We start from the raw sequence: 23,834 nt of genomic DNA on the forward strand, positions 1-23,834 counted from the left end.
AAGCACTCTCTTTAGGGCTTGCACAGTGCAGATTGTTTATAAACAAGCATTCTATGGCCTACCATGCCTGCAATCAAAGCACTCTCTTTAGGGCAAGACCCCTTGCACAGTGTAGATTGTTTATAAACAAGCAATGCATGGCCTACCACCTGTGCAGTCAAAGCACTCTCTTTAGGGCAGCACTCCTTGCACAATGCAGATTGTTACTAATGGTTTAGATGGAGGTGGGATTTCGAACGCGGATTTAGATGCAAGACACTCAAGTGAGTCTGTCATTTGTCATGCTCGAATTTCAGCTCAGGTTTCATTATTAAAACCAGGTAAAGAAAAGTAAATGACATTTTCTTCTGAGAGCTGTGGTTCTGCTTTCTCATCAAAAAGCCCTTCTTAGTTTATTGTAAACACTGCATTTTGCATCTGATGAAGAAAAAATACAGTGCCTGCCAGGTTAAAGCGAATGTGGACAACACATGCAACATTCCAGTTTTCTTCTTATACTGGCTAGAGAGACAGACAAATGTTTCAAGGACATATTAAAAAGCCCATCATCCTTGGTAAAACCCCCTGTAGAGGCCATGTTTCAGACACTATCGTGGATGACAAGTGTCTGTGGAATGTCTTTGCACTGCGTCATGTCTTCTGCTGGACCGGTTGAAGCCATCTGTCCTTCCTTCTTTCTGCTGTAGCAGTCCTCAGCAATGAAAAGAAGAGCTAGAATAAGGACAAGCCCAGACAGCAGGAAGCGGATATTGCTCACGAGGGTGAAATCTGTCAAAAGAAGAGGAGATTTAGTTGTGACATGGAGCCAAAATGTCGCTAAGGTCGAGTGGCTAAATATGACAAAGTGAGACCATAATAAACAAGCAAATGTAGAGCATCCATGTGAGAAAGAGAAGATGCCCAAGCGGAAGGATGGCAGTTAAGGAACCATAGAGAAGGCCACAATGAAGGAAAGGTGTCAGCAGACCAGAGAGAGGAGCATCTGATAGACTAGAGAAGGCCACAATGAAGGAACGCTGTCAGCAGACCAGAGAGAAGAGCATCTGATAGAGTAGAGAAGGCCACAGTGAAGGAGCGGTGTCGGGAGACCAGAGAGAGGAGCATCTGATTGAATTAGATGGAAGGAGCTACACAAACAGTGGACATTAACATGTGCGTTGGTAAGGGGCAGAGTATTAAGAGCAGAATGGAAGGTTCCTTGGAAACTGGCTGTTAAGATGAGAAACACGTAGATCCACATGTATGGGGTCATGGGAAGGAGGAGCATGTCAAAGGAGCCGAGGTCAAAGGAGACAGAGAAAAGGATCATGTTCAAGTTCCCTTCAGGAAAAAGTCAAGTCAAATGAAAGACCATTTTATTTCGGCATAAACCATACAACCGTAAAGCCATAAAACCGTTACATATAAAACTATGTTTCTTCATGTAATTGATACAATAATCACATGAGCAAAGATACTTCAAGTACATTGTTAAAACAATAAAACAAATACAATCAATCAGTAACAGCCCTTTACAAAATGATGTTGTATCCTTCATTTTAGTCATAGGGCCTCATTCCGAGATTGGAGGTAGCCATGGCACTATTAGCGGCATAGCTGCCTCCAAACCCGGGTCCGGGTCCGGTCTGGTTGGATGGAGACTTACCGGGTCTTTCTGACCTGTGCGGACCCGGGAAGTACCCATTCAACCAACCATTCCCCATTCCCATTGAGCCCCCGTAGGGCTCAATGGGAATGGGGGAGGCGCTAATTACGGGCCCGCAAATAGCGGGCCCTTAATTAGCTCCCTGCTCCCTTAGCAGGAACCGTAAAGGACGTGTGGTCAGACCACACGTCCTTTACGGTTCCTGCTAAGGGACCTCGGAATTGGGCGGCAAGGGATTACCGGCACCGGTCTCCTTACCAGTGCCCGTACACCCTTACTGCCCAACTCAGAATGACCCCCATAGATTCCTTAAAAGTTAAAACGTGTATACTCTTAAAAGCTAACAGTACACTGGGATGACATTGCACAATATTGTCATCGTTGCCAATGTCACTAAGGTGATGCTGAACTGTTGCCCTTCAAATGAACATTCTGACAATGACCTTCTTACGAACATCGCTTATCTGCAGTTGGCTTTATCACAAACCATGTGGTATGTCAGATGTCTACCCCAACTCGAAAGCTACAAGAACAGATATCAAAATAAAACGTAAAACCTAGTTTGAAAGAATTGCAAAAATAGACAATTATTTCATTGAAATCGGCAGCATGTAGACATACAAGACACAGGTTTAAAAGCTAAACACTACAACATAAAAATCATTTCAAGCTAAAGTGCAACATTTTAAATGTTGAAAAATCTCATAGTGGAAATTCTGGTGGCCAATTGTAAAAAGCGTCATCTAAATGTCCAGCCTTTCTGAGATCATTTTAAGTAGCAAAGACCACCGAAGTATGAGAGAATGTTCTGCAACAAAAGAGAGCTTCTCCCATTGCCGTTACCGAAAAGTTGTTTGGGATAGATAGGAACCATTTTATTCTCATATCATTGTATGGTGACAGATTAACGACATGAACGTTTATTTATATAGTTCCTATACACAATGTGTTTCAATGCGCTTCATGGCAAGGGAGGGAACAATGGAAAATACAATTACATTCTTACAGGCCATGATCAGTAAGGATGTGAAATTAACTATCGTACTCGGCTTGATGAAATTTCAGATAGTGCAAGAGCTAAGACATAGATAGGTAAGGGAGGGGGAGAGTGGGAAGGAAATGGAAACAGACAGGCGACTACCGTACTAGGCCTGACAACATTTCTGCTGGACCCCGAAAAAACCAAAGGTGAGGGAGAGGGGTGCAGAAAGGTAGGGGAGGAACAAAACAAGCGACTATCGTACTAAGCCTGACGACATTTCATATAGTGCTGGAGGGGTAAATGAGCCCGTTTCAATGTAGAAGAGTAAAAACGACAACTGCTGGCCATACATGATGATTTGCTGTGAACTCTGCCTGAGGCAAAGAACTGAGCCAAAATGTAATAAACAAAGCTCTTGCTATTGGTGAACTGATAAGATTCAAGCAATGCTCTGGGAAAGGGGAATCCTTAATAGTTTAACCTGCTTAGGCCCCCAGTTTTGGCTATCAATTTTTCATATTACAAAATGTTTCTATGCATAATGCTTTGATATCCTGCTCTGGGACCACAGCCATTTCATTCAGCAAACCTAAATTTTCCAAAGCTTGCAGGCAGCATTTTACATGTCCATGAACTACATCCAGAGATTTCGATAATATACCATACATTTCCTTAAGGGACCTTAGTTCTTTTTACTTTTGTAGGCATAACCAATACATGACTAGTTTACACCAGGCGTTGTAAAGTATGCCCCTGAACACTCTTTCAAGTTAAAGAGGCATTGCCAGAGTACTTGATGATAATCTAAAAAGGTTTTTAAGAGATATATTTTCTATAGCTGGGTGTGTCCCCAAAGTATGCTGCCATAAGGTGCAACATGTATTAATTAATTAATTAATCTTTTATTATACGCTAAATACCAGAGTGCAGTCTCTAAGTGCAGGAAGGAGATGCAAACCTGTGTTGCTCTGTGTTGTCTTGTTTCCAAGAGAAACGTGTTGCCTCTGAGTTAGCCTCCCGACCCATAGCTATCCTCCTGGCCCATGGTATTTCCTGAGTTTTGCAGCGATCAATCAATTACTGTAAGTGGTACCTCAATGTCTATAGTGAATTGCTGAGTGAATTTAGCATGCCAGTGCGTCTCTTCAAAATCCTTTCACTTTTAGTGAGCCGTGCTGATTACGACCCACCTCAGGAAAATCACACTCCCAAATAGCTGAAAATGTCCACTTGTTCCAGAGGCACACGCCCATAATAAATCATTGCCTTTTTGATGAGATGAATTACATGCCATAGCAACAGTTTTTGACTAGTTTACTGTTAGATTTCTCTCTGCACAAAATTTAGAAACTACCCCAGTTTATTTAGCCCAGATCTGGATTTAGAGATTGGAGCAGCAGTGTCTGTTAATAGCAGAATACTTAATTTCATATAGTTTATCCTTGGGCATCTCCATCAAGGTCTAGCTTTCTTATAGGCAAATGGGTAATCCATTCTAGAAATAAAAGAGGAGCTATGATGCATCCATGATGAACTTCAATATTTATATCAAAAGGGCCTGTGGTTCCCTACACATGACTACACTGTATTGCTACAGTATTGCCAGTATAAAGTTTGTTAATCACAAGTCATAATAGCTTTGATGGAACGCCTGTTTGGGCGAAGATATTCACAATGTTGGTCTTTCTATTATATGGCAGTTCAATAACCAATAATAGCAATGTAGATGGTGTTTTGTTAAAGCAGACACATGTGTACAATATTAGATAGCAGTGAAAATCCTGGCCTGATGTATCAATTCCCTTCCTAAATCACACACATATGTATACATATATATATATATACATATATATATATGGATTTCAGATCCAGGACCAAAGACACAGGGTACGTGGCGAAAGGACAACTGTCAAGACGACAAAAGGAGCAGGTGCACATTAAGAGAAGAGAGACATGAAGGGTCATTTATGGTCTTGTGTATGGCCAGGGTCATACAAAGGAGGACCATGAAGAATTATTATAAGAGATCTTAAGATGCATCCAAGAGAGGGATGTCAAAGGATTCTGGGAAAAAATGGTCACGGAGAGGAGGAGAAGTCTCCCATGAAAGGAGTTATAAAATAGAGGACATGCAGACATATCCTAAGCACATTCACAAAGTCTTTCAGCCTTTTGGGGTACATTTAAGGACCTAAGCAGAAATCCCCTTCACCAAAAAAGCGCATTTAAACAGTGCCACAAATACGGCTATGCTTTTGTCTCCCTGGCACATGTGTGGCAATCATTGAACACTGCCACCCAAGGAATGCCTCTGCATCTGCTTTCCTTTCATTTAAATCATGAGAAAATGACCTGCATTCAAGACATCCCTGAGTGTGTTTTTGCCTTTCATCTGAAATTCCACAAAGTTATGCGCTGCTTTGAAAAACAGCCCTCCATGCTTTATTCCATCTGAAAATGCCAAAAAGTTAGGCAACACATCTCAAAAGCAGCCTTGGCTGACTGTTCATTCACATAAGGGGCAAGAATCTCATATTGCAACTGACATGGCTTTGTTTTCCTTTGATGTGAACCACTGTGCTCAAAACACGGCAAAATGAAAGAAACGGCTTGGTTTTCTCTTTTATCAGTGATACCAAAGAAACCTTGGGCAGTATCCCTCTGAGTTTATGTACCAACATTAAATGCAAACCCAGTCAAAAGGATCAATTAAAAGAAGGTCCTATGGCCTGAAGAACTGCATTGGAACATTACATAGGGAATATGGCTGCACACGTGTGAATCTGTGTGTTGAAAAAAAAAGGAAAAATGTCATTTAAAGATCGACATCAAATGACAGCTTTTAGTTTGCACCGAAATGTCATTGAATATGTGGGTGGGGGTTTGACTGAACAATGTACATTATATATGTTTGTCCCCAAGATTTGGTTACTTTGGAAAAGGCTCTGAAATTAAAAAAATAAACAGTTTGAGGCTCAGGCACAAGATTCAATTGGAAACCTGGCCTTTCACTGGAAGTCACATTCATCAGTGAAACGGTCCACAATGGCATATGAGGTGACTGAGAGTGTGGGAATTTACTGCCCTGCCAGACTAGCAGGCAGCCCTGGAAGAGTGAACAAAGGAATCCAGTATGGCCAGTGCGTGACCAAGAGGTGCAATTTCCTCCAGTCCCCTTTATGCAGGAGGATCTGCCAGGCTTCAAAGGGCATCATAAAATTCCTTTGTTGTAAACCGAGCCAAGAGAAGACAGTTGGCTGTGGGGGTCTGAAGCACCACCACCACATGTGTCAAATCCTCCCCATTGACAGTAAAAGACTTCTTCATTTTAAGACATTTTTCCCAGCACCCTGAATAAGTAGTAATTGTGTATTATGCCAGTTTTTCATGTGAATTTCAGGCGAATATAAAGAGACCATGTGCATGTCTCTAGCACTTTCTGAACTGAAATAGCCAAGAAAAATTCATTTCGGGCTGAATTATAATTGGCACAAATATGATACTAGGTGGAAAGATGCAAGATGTAATTATGAACATGTGTAGTTATTGGCAGAATTTGACATATTATGCTTTTCATAAAAAGGGCCAAACGGTCCCACAAGGCGATGCAACCTTGCACAGAGTCAGCGATCGGATTGTCCAAATCATATATACTTCTTACGGCGGTAACTAGTATAAGTCTGAAGTTTTGATTCATAACTCATTTTATTTAAAAGGTAGATTTGAGAGACAAAGAAAGGTCGTAAATGCCCCACAGAAAAACTATACTCTTTCTCCTGAACCAATAGGGCAAGGGGGAGGTGAGAGGAATGGTAGGCTGTCCTATCCCAGGATAGGAGATCTTCCAGAGTACATCCCCCCAGACTGTAAAATGAGTGATGTCATTTGGGCTATTTAAGGGGGACACAGAGACACACAAGGGATCTATCTCAAGCCATCCATCCACAGCAAGACACACACAAGAATCCAGGGAGATGGGAGAGGAGGCAGCTGACCCCATTCAGGAGATTGCAGTGACCAGACCTTGCCTGGCTGACCCCATCCAAGAGAACGCAGTGACCAGTCCTTGTCTACCTTACGCCATTTAGGAGAGTGCAGTGACCAGATCCCTTGGAGTAGCTGTCCAGAGTGACCATATCCCTTGGCCTAGCTGTCCAGAGCGACCAGATCCCTTGGCCTAGCTGCCCAGAGCGACCAGAGACCTTGCTGGCTTTCCAGGAATCCCAAACCCCAGCTTACATTGTAAGTATCAAATAACCCCAGTCCCAAATTGCATACCCCTCTCTTTAAATCTTGCATCCCATAGAAAATCTCATTGGAAATCCCAGTGAAAGTCCCAAATTGCCAGTGCAATCCATTCACCTTTCCATAGTAGAATCTGTATTAGCCTGTGTATGTTAGCGTATTCCTTTGAGAAATCTTTCAGTAGTCTGTATAAATCCTTAGCATTATTTAGAAGTAAATCAATTAATTTCCCCCATTGAAAATTCACGTTCGTTATTTTTGCCATTTGAAATCAACAATTTTGTTGAGTGTTTTGGCTAACTATAGTCATTAAAATATAGTCGAAACAGAATTAGCCTTTGTGTAACAAAAACCGAATTTGCCGGTGTACTGCATGCTTTATCCCTTGAATTCTGATTTTGTAGCTGTCCCATAGAAAAACCCAAACTGTTTTCCCATTGAGAAAAACCCCTTTCTGTCAGAATCCTGTCTGTTATGTGCCTTTGTCCTTCTCCTTGAAACCGATTTCCGATTTTGACAACTAAGCCTTTCTGTGGCTGCTGCCATCACAAATCTTGTGTAAAAACAAAATTCCATTCGGACCGCATGTGTTTTTCCTTTGCATTGTTTTTGTTCCAAAAGTGATTTTCTTACTTTGTGTCCTGTTGCCCTAATGCCTTGCTTAGTAGTCTGTAGGCTTTCTATCTCTTGAGTATAGCAACTCAATTCTTTCTCTAGCTATCCCACCGCAGTTGTAAACTGCTGTGCGAGTAACAAGGGAAATCTGATTATGCTGTTTTGCTCATAACTCTGGCCTCCCATCTTGGGGTGGTGGGCTGAATTCAAAATCAGATTTTCCCCTCTTTATCCTGACTCCTTGCCACTGCCTTCCATCCAAAAATAATTAAGTTAGCAGATGTTTGGGGGTGAGTGTTGCAGAGGGAGTGCTTAACTGTAATGCTATCTATTGCTTTCCAAACGATTTTTCCTGTTTGCCTTTAAAGACTTAGGTGAATTGTGGGAATTAGGAACTAAACTGTATTGTGGGAATTTTTCCACTTGTTTTGTCACCCCATTGGTGACTGCTGCCAAATTGTATGATTTTTCTTTTATTTTCATTGAACCATAAAATGAATAAATGTCATATTGATACACACCGGCCTGGTTCCTCCTCCACTGTGATATGGGGTGTTTGTGAAGGTTGGGTGTGAGATGGGTTGGAGGCCTACTCAAAGGGCCTATTTCCGAGTTTGGAGGTAATCATGGCACTATTAGCGCCATGACTACCTCCAATACCGGTACCGAGCCCGCCCTCGTTCAATGCGGACTTACCGGTCTATTCCGACCTTTGCGGGACCGTTAAGTCCCCATTGAAAAAGCCATTCCCCATTCCCATTTGAGCCCCCATAGGGCTCACTGGGAAGGCGCTAATAACGGTACTGCAAATTGCGGTACCGTTATTAGCTCTAAAGTCACTTAACGGGTCCCGTCCTTAACGCCTGGTCAAACCAGGTGTTAAGGAAGGGACCCGCTAAGGGAACTCGGAATAGGGCCCATAGGGATTACCGGCACCGGTGTCCTTACCGGTGCCCGGAATCCCTTTGAGCCCAACTCGTAATGAGGCCCAAAGTAAAGAACCTAGGGTTAATTAAAGATAAAAAGCGTTTTTATTGTGCACTACCTTCATTGTCAGTGGAAGAAGTCCCTGGCTGCAGTGTGACGTGTTCTAAAACCACTACAGCCTCCAAATATTACACTTAGTTTGTTTTAATGTGAAAGATACTTCTACACAGTAATACTGCATTGGCACCCTCCTTAGCTGCAGTTTCCCCATTTTCAAAAAAGAAGGTGATGCATGCCTGATCTAGTTTCTAACACATTGCATGAGGGTGTGGTGATTGGGACGGGGGTCACAGGTGCCAGCGAGAACAGGATATGTCCAGCACCTCCAGATAAACAAAGACACTTGCCTGACTGCAAGGCACCCCTAAGTAGGGAGACATACCTGGTGTTACTATTGACTAGCTCATGTTCATGTGATCCAACTAATTGATACTCTTTTTATCAATCTCTAAATAATTACAATTGGAGCCTGCCCTACTGGCTTTGAACATGGTCCACAGATAGCCATTGATCTGCATACAGTACCTGGCCTCAAGAGATGCATGCTGCTGGCGCTATTAAAGATTTATTTTCTCTCACACAAACATAATCAGCATGCAAAATGATTACTCAGTACCTGCATGGAACGTTTTTGAGGCGAATTATCAAGTTTATGGTGCTTTTCATATAGAATTGTTTGGAGGCGCACATTGCTGAGAAAGATTGTGCCTATGATTATATAGTTATGAAATGTCTGTTTCTTCTATTATTTTCTGACATTTTTAAGAATCGTATCCCTGATGAAGAGATGGTTATCTCGAAACAAAGGCGTTGGTTGTTTTATTAAACTACATGGATTAATGACAACAGCAGGGTTCAAAGAGTCTTATAAAGATCTTGTACAATACATATGATATTTAAAAGGTATGATATTTTCTTAAATCTTATATTCAAGATTGTATTTAAAAATCTAGCTTCTTTTGGCCTATGATAGTCTGCAGGGGGCGTGAGTTCCCTCAATTTGGGAACTTTCTTTGCTTCTCAGTACCTGCATTCCCGAGTCCATTACATCTGGTAATGTTTAAAAAATACTGCCCACTTTTTACCCCTTACATCACTTCTTAGCTCACACCGGCTTTGGAAAACGTATGAAGAAGTAGAATTCACAAGTGATTCACTGCATTTCTTCCTTTTTAAATTGGATTGAGCTGCATCTCTGTATCGTACGTAAGAGAAAGTTGGATGTAGACTGGCTCCTTAGAGAGTGACGGTGCAGAGAAGAGTACAGGTGCAGTGTAGGAAAAGTGCAAGTGAAGAGGGGTTTAGCACGTTTCAGCAACGACAAGGAGAAAGAAATGCAAAGGAGAAGAGAGCGAGACCGAGGCCGGAAATGCAGCAGGGCTACCCCGCGGATGGATAGAGATAAGATTGCTTCCTATGTGACGGGGGAGTGTGGCAGTACAGATAGCTTAGATGAGAGGCAGCAGGGAGGGCGCTTTGTTGAGAAGACTTAGCTTCCAGGAAAACTTTGACAGCACCGATGGGGATGAGGGATCCGATGATGACTTATTGGGGAGTGAGGACGAGGGGGAAGGGAGACCCTTCCACCATTACTGAGGCAAGAGCCCAGACAGAGACACAATGTGGGGAGATGATAAAAGCATGGACGGACTAAGGGAGGACAGAGGGGAAGGACCACAGTGTTCTAGGGATATATTGCGCAGCACAGACAGTGTTACCCCATTCAAGAAAGACTTAGAGATCTTCCAGGATGAAGGAAGGGAGAAATGACCGGGGCATTTAGCACCACCAAAGACACAGGGAAACAAAGTGGAAGGTGAGGACTGACACAGTGCCCACTATTAGAGAAGGGAGGGGTGTGACCTCCATATATACCATGGTAACAAGGATAATTTGAGGTTAAGTTACCATTGTTGACTGCGGTAGCTGGGAAGTGGATATATGAGATAGAAAGGTGGACAGCAGGGACGACATTAGCGGTGGGTGACATGAAGAGCTTACTTTCATCCATTCATGGTGGGGGGGTTGCAGATGATGTGTGGAAAAGGATTGGCTACCCAGGAGTAATTGCACAGAACACGCTGCATGATGGTTCACCATTCAACAATTGCTGAGTGGCCATATGGCACACTCTAAGGGTACAATACCCAGACACGTCGGAAATTAGTGTGATTATGGCATGCAAAATGGGGGAGGACAAAGACCCCCTACAATATATTCAGGCTATTCAAGAGAAATGGAGATGCAGAACTGTGGGATAAAACAGTGGGATTATTCTATCATAATATGTCAGGGGTTACCTGAGCTGGAGCAAAAACAGCTCAAGAAGTTAGTGGGGATGGAGGGCAAACCTTGGACCGAAATTCAACTCACTATAGTACACTATTGTTGACTAATGCAAGAGAATGCAAGAAAGAAGCTTGAGGAATAAAGCAGGAAGAGGCGAAGTTAGTGCAGAAGAAATTGTCAAAATATACAATGGAAGGGGCGATGTTAACAAGTGTGGAAGGAACAGGTGCGCTGCATGCACAGTAAAGACAGCCACCCATGGGAGGAGGTTTCATGGGGCAGGGCAGCATGCACCATGGGTTCAGAGGGAGAGTAGGTACACCTAGGGGAAGAGGATATGGATATCAGATGCAGCAGGGCCAAGAGGGATTTCCAGGAGACTATCAGAGACCAATGGGAGGATCACCTCAATGTTGAGTGTGCGGACAGACAGGGCACATCTCTCGAGTGTGTAGAAGCAGAGGGGGGATGCAACAGAGTGGGGGAATGCAATACCAGCCCACATATCAGAGAGAGCAACCTGACTATTCTGTCCAAGTACAAACACAGCGGCAGGTACAGACTCAAGATGTGCACACAGCGCACACAAGCGTACCAGCCTATGGCGCAGCACCCAAGGCCTGCACAACCATACCCACTGGCAAGACCTGCACCACAGCTGCAGAGTCACATGCAGTCACCACAAGGGGCACAGCAGAATAACAGAACATTGCACATGCAGATTCAAGAAGAGGCTCCCATTCGGATGTTGAGGGGTTAACTGTAGTGAGGGCAATCCATTCACAGGGAATGGGATGTAATTATACCCACAATAGGACAGCCCACAGATGGACCTGATGTGTTCTTTCCTATCGATTACACCCAATCCACCATATAGGGGTGACGATAGGTGACAAGACATTTTCCTTTCTCGTGAACACAGGGGTGAAGACCAGAATGTCAGGCAATGCCATGAATGTGCAAGGATTCTCTGGGGCAATGGATTTGGTTCCTTTTACAGACAAACATACACTTTCTATAGGTGAGCACGACTTAGCACTACCACTATTGTATTCCTGACTGACACCAGTGAATATAATGGGAAGAGACATCATGAGCAAACTTAACATGACCATTTCCTTTATAGACAACGGGATAGTGTGCTCCACACCTGTGGTTCACTTCCTGAATGTAAGGGAGATTATTTAGGCCTATTGGGGGTATACGGTACAGAGGGGGGTGGCAGCAGATTTAGAGCTATTTCAATATGGAGTGGAAGTACTGATAGCATGGCTCCTGGGTATTCAGGGAAAACTACGGCGTCTTCCCAACAAGTACATAGTCAGACCAGAACTACCATTAGATGAGCCAGAGGAGAAAGAGATCTCACTAGAACTTGAGGCAGTTTTAGTGGGAGAAGACAGAATAACATTGCATGGGACAGGTAACACAGGACAAGCTTGGAGGGCAGTGATTGCAGTGGGGGAGGGTTACAGGTTGACTGACGTGACCAACGAGGAACTGTTCCAGGACAATTTTTCAGATCACAAAATGGTGTTTGACATTAGCATGCACTACAGGGAAGTACCACAGAGAATGGCAATGATGCTGCAAGCAGCGCCGCCATTTCTCGAGGAAGATTTGACAAAGGTACCTAGTGTCTTATGGACAACAAGTCCCTATGACATGGGGCTCTTGAAAGGGATAGGGGCAGTGAAGATAAAGCTCAAACCAGGAGCAATTCTACTGATGGCAAGGCAATATCCCCTGTCGAGAGAGGCAGATGAGGGCATTTATGAGACAATTGCGGCATTACTTAAACAGGGCATTCTGGTACCATCAGAATCGCAGTGTAATACTGCAGTGTACCCTGTGAAAAAGGCAACATGGGGATTGTGGCATTTTATACAGGATTTGCACCCTTTGAAACAGATTGTAGAGTCAGAATTGCCTTTAGTTCCAAATCCTTCGACAATTTTGTGTATCATTCCTACGGAGGCTACCCATTTCACGGTCATGGACTTAAAGAATGTTTTTTTCTCCATACCACTTCACCCAGAGTCACAGGACTTAACTTCATTTCTATATAGAAATAAAAAATGGAAACATACTCAGCTCCCAGAAGGGTACTGTGAGTCCTCTTCCATATTCAATAGGGTCCTTCAAATGGACTTAGGCAATGTACAATTATAAAGCGCCATTACACAATATGTGGATGACATTTTGATCTGCAGGAAATTGGAAAAGCAGTGTAGAAATGGCTCAGTGCACATGTTGATCATACTAGCAGAAAAGGGATACAAAGTAGACAAACCCACATTATTATATTGCCAGAAAGAGGTGCTATATATGAGACAGTTAATATTGCAGGAAGGACGGAAAGTAACACCAGAAAGGGCTGAGGCAATCCACAAAACAACAAAACCCATGACAGTGAGCCAAATGCAGCAGTTTTCAGGTCTCTGCAATTATTGCAGAGTGTGGGTATTTGATTACAGCACACACACAAGGCCTTTGTTAAGCGCACTGAAAGAAGCACACAGAGAGGAGGGCACACTACAATGCACAGAATAAATGACCAGTGCTGAATACAGCGATATGCACAGCTCCATTGTTAGGGATTCCAGACTACCAAGATGAATTTTACTTGTTCTTGCACTCCAATGGAGTGGTAATGACCGCAGTACTCAAACAGAAAACAAAGATGGGTCACAAACCATTAGCATAGTATAGTGGGAAATTAGATCCAGTAATGAGAGGGCTTTACTCTTGCGAACAGGCACTGGATGCTGTATCATTTGCAGTATGCAAGTCAGCAAGCATTACCATGGGATGTAGCACCACTCTCTTTGTGGATCATGCCCTCTTCTCAATATTCAAACATCCCAATTGCACACTGACCACACAAAGGGCTTTGGAGTACAAGGTAATATTATCAAATCCAGCTATAAAGGTAGTGAGATGCAGGACTGTGACCCCAGCGACATTAATCGCTGAGCCCTAGAGGAAGGAGACAATGTACACTATTGCACCACAAAAATAGAAAGTTGTGATGACATATCAAGAGTGAGAGAGAAGCCACTTGAGGGGAGAGAGGTACTTTATATTGATGGTTCATCAATGATAGTCCAGACCACGGGAGAAAGACATAGTGGGACGGTGGTAGTAAGGTTTAAAGCAGATGGAACAAGTGAAGTAGTAGTAAGCGCACGGTTACCATCACATTTCTTAGCACAGGCTGCAGAGTTAGTGGCTATCATGTTGGCACTGGAGCAGAGTAAAAACTAGGAAGTGACAGTGTATTCGGATTTAGCCTATGTGCCGTCTACGGTCCACTCTGGGCTGTCATGCTGGCTGAGGAGGGGCTTCCCACGTGCTGACAGCAAGCCCATGCAAAACATGCTCTTATTGGGTAGACTGATAGAGGCACTCTGATTGTCAATAGGCATAGCGGTCACAACATGCCAGGACTATAGGAGGGGGCAGGATCCCGTCTCCAACAGCAATGAAGCAGCAGACACAGAAGTGAAGCACGCAGCATATTTTGAAGATATCCTACACATCGATACCCCATCTTGAGCATGTAATCATGCACCAAATATGGTACTAAAGGAATGATACAATGCGTTTACCAGTGACACAAATGATGGAGTTGCAAGGGAATGCGCCAAGAGAAGGAAAAGTAGTTATGCATGAAAAAGGGGTATTCTATGTCCCCCTCGGATGCCCTGTGGCAACAGGAATGCACAGGAAAACTAGTGATGTCACTGTCATTATTACACACTGCACTAACACAACTACACCATCCTACTCACATGCGTAAAGACGTACTTGCTGCTCATATTGAAGAAGACTGGTTCTGTCACAATTTGGCAGTTCATGTGGCAGAAGTTATGACCAATTGCATTGATTGTAAGTGTTTCACAGCAGGCCATACATTAAGGGTGGTGAGAGGAGCCATACCTGGCCCACTGGGTCCATTCCAACACCTTCATGTCGACTATGTTGACATGCTCCAAGTATGCCAGGGCTATCGCTACATGATAGTGGTCATTTGCCCATTTTCCCGATGGATCAAAGCTGGTCCTTGTTCCCATCCTGATGCCCTTAGAGCATCAAAATTCCTGGTCAGGGAGATTTTCCCAAGATCAGGTGTGTTTGATTTCCTGTGGTCTGATAACCGCCCTCACTTCACCAATGAAATGTTTCAACATATCACAATCCTATTGGGGATTCAACACAAGTTCTCCTGTGCGCATCAGCTACAAGCGAACGGACTGTGCAAGCACCTCAATGGGCTGCTTAAGGAGACGATCGCAAGAATAAAAGCAAACTTGAACAAAAGTTGGCTCTATTGTTTGCCTTTAGTTTTGTTCGCATTACGCAATAAACCAAGGTCCGACCACCACTTAACCCCACATGAGGTGGTAACCGGATGGCGCATGTGACTTCCCCAGGCTCTTCCCTCTAGGGCATCAAATGATGCAGAGCCTGTGCCTGTGCCCCTGCTAATGTCCCTGATAGCTCCACACAATGTTCAACTGGCTACCCATTGAACTCAGGCCCAGGATCCTCCATTTCCAGTTGCCCTTGCACTGCCTCCGGGCTCCCTCAACACTTAAGGGTCTGTAGTATCTCTAACCCTACAGTCCCTTCTCTTTGCACTTAAGAGCCACCCTCTGGCAGTACTTATTGAGTCACCTGCACTTCTCCTCAACCCCCACCACCTTGGCACTTCTCCCCTCCCATCTTCCCCGCAATTGTGCGATCTGAATGACACAAGGCCTAGTAAGATTGTAGTTTGCCCTCCTTCTGTTTCCTCCTCCTGGTCTTGTCGTGCCTAGAAACACTTGTGTACAGGCACGTTATAAATGACTTATCATATCACAACATAATGTACTGGGGAAGGAAATCTATGATTTCACTGCTGCCTTGATGGCTAGTGCGTCTTTATTTCTTGCCAACTGCAGGCACAAAGAGAGGTCCAAGAAGAACGAAGAAGATCACAGTCCAGAGATCAATGAGAATCTGCGAAGCCACCACAGCTCTACCCAGTGGACACAGTCCTACTCTGAAATTTTGTTTGGACCTGGTACAAACCCAGGATTACAGCCCCCCCCCCTGTAGAGGAATAGACTGACAGAGCTTTGAAAATACATGGAAAAAAACTTGAAATTTCCTCTCTGATGTGAAACCCTGTCGAGCAGAGGCCTCTCCTAGCAGTGACGAGGAGGTGGCCGACATCGTGCAAGAAGAAGAACAAAACGCTCAGCCAAGACAGTCACAAATAGATGATGTTCAACCAAGGATCACACACTGTAGAGAAAGAGAGTTAGGGAAAGGACTTCCCACACATCCAGAGTAAAGGCACACTGTCCTTTTCTTTACACATAGCTATTCATCGTGAAAGTGGTGACTGTTATTCTTTAAGTTCCATGATTCCCCAGGATCCCCAGCCCACGATCAATCAGGGTCAATTTGTCCATTTCGTTAGAAGGTCCGAACGAAAAAGAAAACCATCTCCCAGTTTATTCTTTCGTGCCTTTCAGATCCACTTGGAACAAACATATCCACGACTTTGCTCAGGAAATCCCTCAGTAATCGAAATCCTTTGTGACCCTAGAGTACGCATTGTGTGGTTATTTTCTATCGCACTCGCACAATATTATACCAACAGGGATTGAGCTCATATGTACTAACAGCATAATCACGCATTTCTGGCGAATTTCAGGCTGGTTCACCATCACACCTGGAACTACACAAGAGTCCAAAGCGGATTAAATTATGGATACCATTATTAAAAGTGTAATAGTGAAGGTTTCTGTTTTTGTTTCTTTCTGCATCTTTATGTCAAGAACTTGCTTGAATGCAGATAACCCCAGTCACTTAAATGAAGTGACTGGGGTCTCCTTTCATAGGGAGACTTTCCCCTTGAGAGCACAGCCTGCAGAGTATAGGAATTAACCTTACAGACCAAGGGCTCAAGTGAAAAGGCAGGAGTGACCAGCGGTACTAGAGGAAGAAAGAAACAACCACATGTGAGATCAAATACCAGGACAGTAAACCAGACACACACCAACTCTCTTGCCAATATTGGATTTGGAGGTGCCTAGCATTAAAATATTGCAGTAATCTAGCTTGGACAAAATAAGAGCTCTAAGCTAGGGTGATGCAATTTTGGGGAGTCAAGAATTACCGACTCAGGGCAATGAGCTTTAAAGTATAGGAGGTCGCAGAGGACACTGCGTTGACATGTTTATTCAGTGTGAGGTTGGTATCAAGGTAGACTCCGTGGGCCTCACCATGAGTTGGGTGGTACTGCAGGGGCTATTAGCGTTACCGCCAAACCCTTTGGAGCCATTCCATGGGGATTTTTCAGCACTATTACTGCCGGTAGTAATAGTGATGAAAATTGGCAAAATCACAACAGATTTGCCCCCTGCTCAGAGCTAGGGGTAAATCCACCAAGCCTGTAATTTGTCAGACCCTTAAATGCAGCGGTAATAGCATTACCGCTGCATTTAAGGGTTACCGCCAAACTCGTGATGAGGCAGCTAGTGTTTTTGCATGGTGGATGATGGGAATAGGTGTGCCATCAATTGTTATGGAGTTGCTATGGAGGGCTTTGATTGTTGATGGTGATCCCACAATGAGGGTCTCAGTTTTTTCATTGTTAAGGCATAGGCTATTGTTTGCCATCCAGTTTTGGATGATGGCATAGATTTTCTTGACTGTGATCGTATCTTGCTCATGGTTACCTGTGATTGGGATAAGAATCTGCGTGTCATCAGCACAATTCGTATAGATAACTCCCATATTATCTAGTGCTGTGAAGAGTAACTTGGTATAAGCGTTATAGAGTGTGGGAGATGCGCAAGATCCTTGTGGGGCTCCTATCGGGATTCGGATGGGGTCAGCGGCTTCCTTTCCTAAACTTATTCTCGAGGTATGATCAGATAAAAATGATTTAACCCAGAGCGTAGCTTCTTGGGAGAAGTTGAAATTGGTACGCAGGGTATTACAGAGTTTGTCATGGTCCACCAGATCGAATGCGGCAGATAAGTCTAGTAGTAATAAGTAGCTAAGATTTCCAGTATCTCTAATAGTATCCATTTGGATTTTTAAATCTAGGAGTGCCGTTTCGGTGCTATGGTTGGGTCGATAGCCTGATTGTCTGGCACCTAGGTGCCAGTTCTCTTGCAAGTCATTTTGAATTTGGGAGTAGGCTATTTTATCAATTATTTTGAGCAGGAATGGGACAGTAGTTATTGGCCGGTAATTAGTGGGTATTGCTGGGTCCAGAGAGGGCTGCACTGCATTCCTCAAGTGCATAAGTACTTGTCTTTGCGGTGCTCTGGAAATGTCCGGGCAGCGCCGTACCGTGATAATGTGAATGCGTCACACGACGTAGGGGACGGCATCATGGGGATTGTAGTCCCGAGCACCGCTGTGTGACAGGAACCCACTTGCAGCACAATTCCTTTCCTTTGCCTAAGACACCACACGAAGGCACCATCAATGCATGGAGGTACAGGGCAGTGAGCCCTAGGAAGGAAGTGAGTCATGACACTTTACCATAATTTTCTGTCAAAGATTACTTTGTGTAGAAGGGCAAGCTGTGATCCCTACTACTGTGACCCCAGTTCCGGCACCTATGGCTTCCATGTCAGGTCAGGTGATAAGCACTGTCAAACGAGTAAAGAAAAGTAGGTGAAGTGCTGATTTAGATGTTGGAGGGGTTGATTCATATTTAACTGGTACAGCCCAGGTCTCTAAGAACATGGGGTACACGCACATGACCAAAGTAGGCAAACAAAACACTAGAGAGAGCTGCTATGTCTGCTCCCTCATCCCCTATGCCATGAGTGCCTCCAGAACTTTTGTGGCAATTGAAATCCCAGTAGCAAGAGCATAATGTCTCATGTACCTGTCAATGAGCACCACAAGGGGAAGATTTCAAGGGAAAAGAGCAACCTTGAGGTGGATATCTAAAAACACTTTTCCATATGAAGACAACTACATAAACATGCTAGACATGATGGACAATTACTGGAAAAAAGATCAGGCTATAGAATACATAACTGAAGATCCACAAAAGGGAGAAACAAGAGCCATAATATTAAAAGAGTTACCCTGTTCCAAGAGGGGACCAGCAGAAATTGAGAGAGAACCAGGATGCTGTGAGAGACCACAGATGCTGCTGTATGGTCAAGTATACACAGCTGATGGATGGAAAGAAGGGCTGGTGGGCAGGAATGCACATATGCTCCTAACAGTTCCAGTTCTTATAGTACAAGAAGAAAATGACAAATGCTTAAAAGAATGGGAAACAAGTGCGAAGTTACTAACATGGATAGACAATGAAGCTGGCCCAATGCCCATGTTATCAATAAAAGAGAAGGCATTATGTTTCCAGAATGACAGTATAGTGAAAGTTGGAGAAAACAAATAATGCAAGCAGGCAATACAAGTTCCAAGAATGGAAGTTGGAACAGCATTATTAATGGAGCACTATTGGGCATGCGGAGCGAAGGCTTATGAGAAGGTACCGCCCAACTGGTGAGGAGTGTGCTCACTGGTACACATCAACATATCAACACTGATACTACCATAAAAGGATTTCCTAAAATGAGCTCTAATAAATGATGGAAGAGATCTGTAGAGCTAACAAGAGTGAAAAGGGGAAACTATGCATCATCGAAAATGGAGGAGTCTCTGGATGCAATACCAAATAGACTGTTTAGCAGAATGAACATATTTTTCGCATCCATTGTTCCTGCAGTGCAGACAAGCACAAACACTTGTGTATAGGCACATTATAAATGCCATATCATATCATAATGCAAAATGGCTCCAAATAACGATGTGGGACCTGATGTAGACAATACATTCGACCGTGAAGGGGTTCAATGCAATAAAGGAAGAGCTCTGAGCAGTGAGGTTGATGGCACTCCAGAATAGATATGTTCTGGATATTCAGACAGCCATGGAAGGAGGAATGTGCGCCAAGATCTGATCTTCTTGCTATACCTTCGCCCCAGCAAATGACGAGGATGACGGGACACTCACTGAAGTAGTTACCAGATTATCACAGATGCATGCCAAAATTGAATCAGAGATGAATGCTACAGGAAAAGATGAAGGCCGGCTATCATACATCTTCTCATGGATACCAACATGGAAGGCCAATGGACTGATGGTGTTAGTTGCAGCATTAGTATTGGTATTACTGACTTCTTGCATCATCAGAATATGCATCACACAATGCTGAAAAACAACTGAAAAGACTGTAGGGACGAAAGTACTGGTAGATATGGGTCCGAAGATGACAAGATAACAGTAGCTTGAGATGCCCCAAGAGCCAAGATAACAGATTGTCCTCTGTTTCCAGCTGGTGTAGTGTTCGATGACCCCTATGACACCAGAGACTTTTGGGGAAAATGGGTTTGGTGCAATCCTGGAGGAGATTGCTGTTACATGACATGGAGTTTGGATGACTATGCGAGATACTATGGGCACCCAGGGGGAGTGACGAAGATTTAGCTCCCGAAGTTAAAGGTGAATACGTTTGGAGGAGTGGTTGACATTTGTGATGTCATCTTTGATGTCATGGGTGTTTGTCCTTGCAGTGCACAGTGGTAGCGCGAGTTATGGTTGCCTAGCCCACCATAACTTGCAAATTTCTGGGGTTTTTAGGTTTTACCTGTAACCATAACATTCCTTTTTAATAGTGCACTGTAACCATAATGATGATGTAGGCTACTTTTTTGCAATAAAGTGGATATGGTTTTAGTACTGCAACTTAACCATAACGTCCCTTTAACAAAGTTTTTTGTGAGTCATTTGCATAGGTTTTTAATAGTGCACTGTAACCATAACAATGCTTTAGGCTAGTTTCGTAAATAAAGCGGAAGTGGTTGTAGTAGCACAACTGAACCATAAAGTCCCTTTAACAAAGTTTCTTGTTAGTGAATTTCATAGGTTTTTAGTATGGCACTTTAACCCTAAGGTTGCTTTAGGGTAGTTTGTTTCAGTAAAGGTAAAAGGTGTTTAGTAGAGCAACTTAACCATAATGTCCTTTTAAGAATATTTTATGTTAGTGAATATATATATATATATATATATATATATATATATATATATATATATATATATATATATATATATGCAAGGACTAACACCCATGACACCAAAGATGGCATCACAAATCTCATTCATGACACCACTGATGACATCACATGTGTATTTAGTTTTCAAGGGAAAGCCTCCATAATGGATTCTTATTGTAATGGTGGCAAAAAACTATCAAAGTTCATTGAAAGAATTACCATGAGAGAAGTAGTTCATTCCTCACTGCAGAGCTATACACACCATAGTATTACACACTTCTGTGCAGTTCATTATGCAACTCATGTGGAACCGAAGCTGTTGCCTGCACCATGCCCCATAGAAGTGTAATGTTCAAAATGTTCCCATGTGACATAGTGAAATCATGAATGCTTTCGTTGTACAGTTGTGGGTACTGTAAAACATGTAAGAAGTAGCTACCATTTTCTTAGTAACTATAAAATTGCACTACCGTACAGAAAACATAAAAACACCACAATGCTTACCAATAGGAGCATATGCAGGGAAATTAAAGTAAGCAAACACGAAGCTCTATTACCAGAACCTGTTCATAACATAAGTTCTTATCTTCATGTACAGATATGCTTGCTGTATTTTGCGCTTTTCCCTCCCCTACATATATATGTATGACATCATATGAGTGTACCCTAAGGAAAGAAGTGTAAGAACATGTGAGAAGGCTGCCGTACACAATGGTAGAACCTTTAGAAATGTTACTTACTGACTTTTAGTGAAGAAAAGCACTAGCCTACTTATGGCAGTGAACAAAAAAGAGGGAGCCACACATGTGATGTCATCAGTGATGTTATGAATGAGATTTGTGTTGGCATCTCTGATTTCATGAGTGTTATTCCTTGCAGAGCACACTGGTGGAGCAAGTTGTGGTTGCTTAGCTTACCATAACTTGCACATTTTGGGGATTTTTCGGTTTTACCTGTAACCATAACGTCCCCGTAACAACATTTGTCCATTGAATTGCACAGGTTTTTGCTATTTCAACTTAACCATAACGTTCCTTTAACAATGTTTTTTTGCCAGTGAATGTCATTGATTTTTAGCAGGATACCCTTGGTTTGTAAAGAAGAACTCTCCAACACAGTAAAAGAGTTGTCAGCATGGTAACACACACAGCAGTAGCAGTCGCAGAGTATGCGTCTGTTTGCGCACATTTTGTGGCATCCAACCTGCTCAGAAAGGCGCCTGTTCTCTTATATAGTGGTGTCAATCACCCAACGAGAAACATTTATTACAACAGAAGCATGGCAAATAATGGCAAGTGAAAATGAGTAGGTGTACAAATTGTGTACATACAAACTAAACAGGAGAAAGTGAACAGGAGTACACCATAAGGGAATGCATTAACAACAGAAAAAACGTCTGCCTTCACCAATCGTACCACACTGCTACTGTACATGGGAACAAACAACTAACGGACAGAGCAACCACTGGAAAAGCTGAGAGCAAAATGGCAGCTCAAACTAGTAAGGAAGCAAAACTGTGTCTAATGATTGCACATGTGTTCCAGTATGCAATAGTGCATATGTATAACGTGTCTTCTTTAAAAGTGTCAATGCCAAGCACCTTCAAGTTGCAAAAAAACATTTCCCTAACAACATAAAGACTTTCTACAGTAATCCCATTGGTAAGCACCGTAATGTGAGGCGTACATTATGGACTATATATTCCTGCATGTACAGCAAAGACATTCTGTTTTCCGTAACAAAACATATTGGAAAGGAAAGCAAGACAGTAGAAGGCGCAATCCTTGCACAACACCATTCACTCATAGGAAAGGAAAGAAATTGTGCAAATACCAAAATAGATAGGCCGGAAAGCAAAGTAAAAAAAATGGCCAACAATTGTGCCCCCTTACAAGTTTCGTACAAACAAATGTTTTGGGCAAAATTAAGTGGCTGTGGTACACCTGCATGTATACTGCTTCCCCATATACGAGTCCGCCATCCTCTGACAAATCGTGTCATGGGAGACGTGCCAATGGCACAGCAATCTATTCCTTCCCTAACAACCAAATTTTGCACATCTGCATTTCCCCACATTAAGTTTGCACTTGTACTACCGCTTCCCTTCCAGTAATGGGGTGTACGAATGTTCCAAAGTGCAAATTAATAATAACAGTGTTCCTAATTGTTTGGGTGGTATGCTTTTTTTCCTGAAATTGCATTCAGACTCAGCGGCACACAGTCCTCCTTCCAATGCTTGCAAGTAAACAAAAGATAAGTGTCCTACAGAATACCCACAATTACAATTAACGCATCCATACAACAACAGCAGACTGTGCATGGCCACATGTTCTCCACCACCTACCAATGCGTGTGGGAACAGAAGTTTGTACGTACTGCAAGTACAAGCATGTATATGTGTGCCTCTGTGTCCTCGTCACATCCACAATGTGTAGCATATGCGAAGGAATGTTGATGTGGTGGGGGCATTCACCCACATCGTACAGATAGGTATGCAAATAAGCATCCCACCTCAAGTACCCTACAAATAGCTAGCATCCTCCCACAATGGTCGACGGACGTGTGGCGCACTATTACTCCGTAGAAAATTGGTAACGTATACATAGTACACCCACGCCCATGGACACAATGCAGTTCGACCACAAAGCATCCAGCTGATAGTCGCCCAAAAGCATTCATGCCAACACTGTGTACCCAAACGTGTGTAGGGATGTCCACGTTTCAACAGTCGTACCTACCATATTGATGACATAACGCCAGATGATGGCACATCAACTTCACCCCATCAAATGACAACACATAACATCAGAGTACATTGTAGACGTGAACTTTCACCTTATGAAATCACAACAAATGGCCTCAGTTGGCATATGGGCTTCAAGAGATCACAATAACCAAGTGCCTGTGGTGCTACATCCCATATCCTGTGACAGATCATGATAAAGAAAAGTACCAAATGAGTGATGTGTACATACTGTCACCA

At 43.1% G+C, this 23,834-nt stretch overlaps 1 protein-coding gene across 4 annotated transcripts in view; it reads right to left on the bottom strand.

Annotated features, from left to right (window-relative positions):
* Positions 1 to 355: 355 nt before the first annotated feature.
* The window catches only part of LOC138526197 (T-cell-interacting, activating receptor on myeloid cells protein 1-like), a 289,292-nt gene continuing 265,813 nt past the window's right edge, over positions 356 to 23,834 (bottom strand). For all 4 annotated transcript variants that reach the window (XM_069636631.1, XM_069636649.1, XM_069636639.1 and 1 more), the window contains one exon: positions 356 to 768. In XM_069636631.1, the coding sequence (XP_069492732.1) occupies positions 581 to 768 (188 nt within the window). In that variant the 3' untranslated portion in view covers positions 356 to 580. The remainder of the gene's footprint in view (positions 769 to 23,834) is intronic.

The sequence above is a fragment of the Ambystoma mexicanum genome, chromosome 1q (genome assembly GCF_040938575.1).
Source record: "Ambystoma mexicanum isolate Mex_15411 chromosome 1q, UKY_AmexF1_1, whole genome shotgun sequence".
NCBI classification, from domain to species: Eukaryota; Metazoa; Chordata; class Amphibia; order Caudata; family Ambystomatidae; genus Ambystoma; species Ambystoma mexicanum.